Source organism: Gossypium hirsutum, chromosome D13 (genome assembly GCF_007990345.1).
Source record: "Gossypium hirsutum isolate 1008001.06 chromosome D13, Gossypium_hirsutum_v2.1, whole genome shotgun sequence".
In the NCBI taxonomy this organism is placed as follows: domain Eukaryota; kingdom Viridiplantae; phylum Streptophyta; class Magnoliopsida; order Malvales; family Malvaceae; genus Gossypium; species Gossypium hirsutum.
The window spans coordinates 6,742,301-6,747,691 of record NC_053449.1 but is presented as its reverse complement, the minus strand read 5'-3'; the positions used below and the strand labels follow the sequence as shown (position 1 = coordinate 6,747,691).

Here is a 5,391-nt window from a genome sequence, read left to right as displayed (position 1 = left end):
TCTAAAATGATTCGGATCAATAATGATTAGACATGAAAAACTTAGCCTCAAATTCGAATGATTTGAACCTAAAATAAGACAATCTAAAAATGACCTAAACCATATTTGAAGTTTTCATCTATTTTAAAGAATTACACATATTAAACATATTTTAGATTGACCTAATGAAATGATGTTTATATAGATTTGGTTTACTATAAACTTGTAAGACTCAAAATAAGAGAATATATATGCGCACATGAGGCTTGAGCCTAACAGCTCAATTCCATTCAAATGTGAAATTTTTTTTTCAATTTTTTCATTGTGCATGATACAAACGAAATCCTGAGAGATGGTAAATCCGCAAATATCCTAAAGAATAAAGATATTCACGCCTCAAGCAACAATTCTAACTTTCTAAACTTTTAATTTTTTAACAAACCTAAAATGATCTTAAAATTTTAAGACATAAATTGAGACCGTAAAATCTTGAAGGACAAAGTTTATGTCACATTGTGAATAAATTATATGTAAGCCATACTTTAGATTTATTCTAATTATTTAGTTCGCTTCTACTACTGTACATAAACTTTGCCACATGGAGGATTGTTCAAGTATTCTATTTGACATATTACTTTAATTAAGGGAATAATCATCTCAAAATTTTACACGTGAATATTATCTATAATGTCAAACGTAAACTTTAATTTAATGTGCAGTATGACACACTTAAATTATGTTAATTTTGTGCAATTGTACATAATAAATTATGGTTTTGATTTAATTTAATTTGGGTTTGAAGCTCGTGATTTTGGGCTGAGTCATTATGGGTTTTGATTATTTCATATATTGTGACAATTCAACTGCTGTCTTTATGGCTAAGAACGGAAGAAGTGGAAGTCGAAGTAAACATATCGACTCTAAGTACCTAGGCATGAGGGAACATGTTAAAGAAAAGAAATTGGTCATTGAGCACATTAGCATTGAGCAGATGTTAGCTGATCCTTTGACTAAAGGCATGCCACCACCAAAAATTGAAGGATAATGTTGTCACTGTGGGACTTGTTCCCACCTTATAAAATTTTATCATAAGACCGATATAAAAAAAAAACCTCTATTAGATAAACTCTAAGTCATTATAAATTTGTTAATTAAATAATAGGTAAAATTAATGTAAAATAAAAATAAAACAAAAATAAAAACGTTGATAATAAGTTAAAAATTAATTCAAATCATTATAAATTTTTTATTTAAAAAATGAACTACAATTAAAATGGAAAAAATAAAAAACATGTGGCGCTAATTTGGTTTGGGGGCATGCAGGGGGCATTGTTTAAGGGCAGGGGATTTCTATTCACTACTCCAATGCCTATATAAACCTCAATACCATGCTTTGTTTTCCTCACTCACAACTATTCAGATAAAGAACTTCGTTTCATCTGCTTCATTTGTTTCGAAATCTTTGAACAAAAATGGCCTCTTTCAATTGCTTTGCTTTAGCATTCTTGATTGCTTTGTCATTTGCAGGCATTGATGTTGGGGTAGCAGCTCGTCACCTTCTGCAGCAGCCTCGAACGCAAAGTTTACCATCTTTCCCTAATCTCCCAACGCCATCCCGACCATCATTCTCATGGCCTGGGGCGCTTCCTCCACTTCCTACCACATTCCCAACAGGACTGCCCCCTCTGCCAAGCATTCCCTCAGTCCCCACAATCCCAACTGCAGTTCCCCCTATTCCTTTCTCTTTTCCGCCATTGCCATCTTTCCCTAATCTCCCAAACCCTGGGGCGCTTCCTCCACTTCCTACCACATTGCCAAGAGGACTGCCGCCTCTGCCAAGCATTCCCTCATCCCAACTGCAGTTCCCTCTATTCCTTCCTTTTCTCCACCACCTTCTCGTTCTATTCCTTGAAATACCCCCTTTTCTTGTATGCTGCATACTGGATCTGGTTTAATAATGTTTTTAGTCATCTTTGTCTATTTATTATGAGTATTGAATTTGCCCACTTATATTTGTTTGTATAAATGGGAGTTCTCCAATTCCCATTATATTTGTTTGTGTATTTATATATTGATGTTCTGTCCATCAAGTCATTAATTACTGTTATACCATTGTGAACATGAGTTTGGCTAATTAAAAAAAGAATTAAATGATAAATGCAGTCAAGATAATGAGCAGCCCAAACTCAAATCAATCAAATCATTAATTCTCGATCTAATTGGTTCAACCACCGATAAAATTAATTTACTATTCAACAATATAAAATAATATTAACAACCTCAAACTCATCTATTTTTGAAGGCTTTGAATTTTAAACCCTCTCCCCATCTTAGGTTTTTTACGAGAAAAAAAAACTTATTTTAGTAGAAAAAGTAATAAAAGAAATGGTGCTTATATTTTTATGTTGTGTTTTATTTCATTGAGTGCAGAAAAGAAGTGTGACAAAAGCTCAAGCGATTTGAAGTGAAATTTTCGTTTTTCCAGTTTAGAAAATATTAAAATACGGCTTAACCGGCTGATGATTTGTAGTTTAACTGCAGTTTGCTCTAGTCCTCGGGTTCATCGGTTCTTGGTCTGTTTAGTTTGGTTTCAATAACATTGCGAAACACCCAACACGCTTTTTCTACACTGGTTAAAATTTCGGTCCGTACCAATTGCACCAACTCATTCCGATCAATTCCTGTCACACTTGCCAGAACATAATGCACCGTCCTGTGCATGAATAATATTAAAAATATTAAACTTTTAATTATTTACTATTATGCTAAAAACTTAATTGAAACGTGACTAATTAAAAATGTTACATCGGAATGTAAAGTTTTTTAAAAAATGGAATATACTTTCACATTCAAAATATAATTAAGAAAAAACCGTTCACCTGATTATCAAAGAAAAAATATATTCGTTCACCTTTTAGCTTCTTTTATTAAGTAAATGAGCTAAATCCATAAAATTTCATATTAAATGATGGATTGTTATTAATAATTTTAGATTTATTTGAATGATAAATTTTTATTTGTTCAATTTATTAATGAATATTTTATATTTGAAATGTATTTAGTTTCATTTATCTTATATTTGTAATATATTTATATACATATCTTAAATAAATTTTAGAAATATTGATAAAACTGAAAAGATATGTGTCAATTCCAGTAAAAAAAACAATCAAACAAAAAATCAGACGTCCACTAATACAGAGAAAAGAAATCTCAATTCTTAAAATTTCAATCCCTTTATATTTAAAGTTGAAGACACTAGAAGAAAAATAGAAATAGGTATTAACAATGAAATTAGAGTTGACTAACATTGTCGCTAGGCATAATTTATTGAGATTTTTTATAAGACGCTACATGTATTTAATATGACATAAAAGAATTATGTACAATTTTGGTTGGGATTAAAAAATTAACATGTTTATCTCCCAAATCAACTATGTTGTATTATTGTCTTTAAAATAAAATTGTCTTAACATGTTTATTTCGAAGGGAGATGTTTAAATTTCGAATTAAACACAAAGGCACACTAAATAAATTCCAATCTAGCTTTCATTCAGCTCAATTTATTATAAAAAAAGTTAACAACGTAATTAAGTCAAATTCGAATCGACCCAAATTTATCTAAACTTGAAATGATTTGATCACAAAATAATTGGAACTTAAAATGATCAAAATCTAAAATGATTCGGATCAATAATGATTAGACATGAAAAACTTAGCCTCAAATTCGAATGATTTGAACCTAAAATAAGACAAATCTAAAAATGACCTAAACCATATTTGAAGTTTTCATCTATTTTAAAGAATTACACATATTAAACATATTTTAGATTGACCTAATGAAATATGTTTATATAGATTTGGTTTACTATAAACTTGTAAGACTCAAAATAAGAGAATATATATGCGCACATGAGGCTTGAGCCTAACAGCTCAATTCCATTCAAATGTGAATTTTTTTTTTCAATTTTTTCATTGTGCATGATACAAACGAAATCCTGAGAGATGGTAAATCCGCAAATATCCTAAAGAATAAAGATATTCACGCCTCAAGCAACAATTCTAACTTTCTAAACTTTTAATTTTTTAACAAACCTAAAATGATCTTAAAATTTTAAGACATAAATTGAGACCGTAAAATCTTGAAGGACAAAGTTTAAGTCACATTGTGAATAAATTATATGTAAGCCATACTTTAGATTTATTCTAATTATTTAGTTCGCTTCTACTACTGTACATAAACTTTGCCGACATGGAGGATTGTTCAAGTATTCTATTTGACATATTACTTTAATTAAGGGAATAGATCATCTCAAAATTTTACACGTGAATATTATCTATAATGTCAAACGTAAACTTTAATTTAATGTGCAGTATGACACACTTAAATTATGTTAATTTTGTGCAATTGTACATAATAAATTATGGTTTTGATTTAATTTAAATTGGGTTTGAAGCTCGAGATCTTTGGGCTGAGTCATTATGGGTTTTGATTATTTCATATATTGTGACAATTCAACTGCTGTCTTTATGGCTAAGAACGGAAGAAGTGGAAGTCGAAGTAAACATATCGACTTTAAGTACCTAGGCATGAGGGAACATGTTAAAGAAAAGAAATTGGTCATTGAGCACATTAGCATTGAGCAGATGTTAGCTGATCCTTTGACTAAAGGCATGCCACCACCAAAAATTGAAGGATAATGTTGTCACTGTGGGACTTGTTCCCACCTTATAAAATTTTATCATAAGACCGATCATAAAAAAAAAACCCCTATTAGATAAACTCTAAGTCATTATAAATTTGTTAATTAAATAATAGGTAAAATTAATGTAAAATAAAAATAAAACAAAAATAAAAACGTTGATAATAAGTTAAAAATTAATTCAAATCATTATAAATTTTTTATTTAAAAAATGAACTACAATTAAAATGGAAAAAATAAAAAACATGTGGCGCTAATTTGGTTTGGGGGCATGCAGGGGGCATTGTTTAAGGGCAGGGGATTTCTATTCACTACTCCAATGCCTATATAAACCTCAATACCATGCTTTGTTTTCCTCACTCACAACTATTCAGATAAAGAACTTCGTTTCATCTGCTTCATTTGTTTCGAAATCTTTGAACAAAAATGGCCTCTTTCAATTGCTTTGCTTTAGCATTCTTGATTGCTTTGTCATTTGCAGGCATTGATGTTGGGGTAGCAGCTCGTCACCTTCTGCAGCAGCCTCGAACGCAAAGTTTACCATCTTTCCCTAATCTCCCAACGCCATCCCGACCATCATTCTCATGGCCTGGGGCGCTTCCTCCACTTCCTACCACATTCCCAACAGGACTGCCCCCTCTGCCAAGCATTCCCTCAGTCCCCACAATCCCAACTGCAATTCCCCCTATTCCTTTCTCTTTTCCGCCAT

General features: G+C 31.2%; 1 protein-coding gene across 1 annotated transcript; it reads left to right on the top strand.

The window, feature by feature from the left end:
* Nucleotides 1–805: 805 nt before the first annotated feature.
* Nucleotides 806–5,181, top strand: LOC121224930 (proline-rich extensin-like protein EPR1). Its single transcript, XM_041108577.1, has 3 exons — nt 806–995; nt 1,507–1,907; nt 5,164–5,181. The coding sequence occupies exons 1-3, from the start codon at nt 806–808 to the stop codon at nt 5,179–5,181; spliced, it is 609 nt and encodes a 202-aa protein (XP_040964511.1).
* The last annotated feature ends 210 nt before the right edge of the window (nt 5,182–5,391 follow it).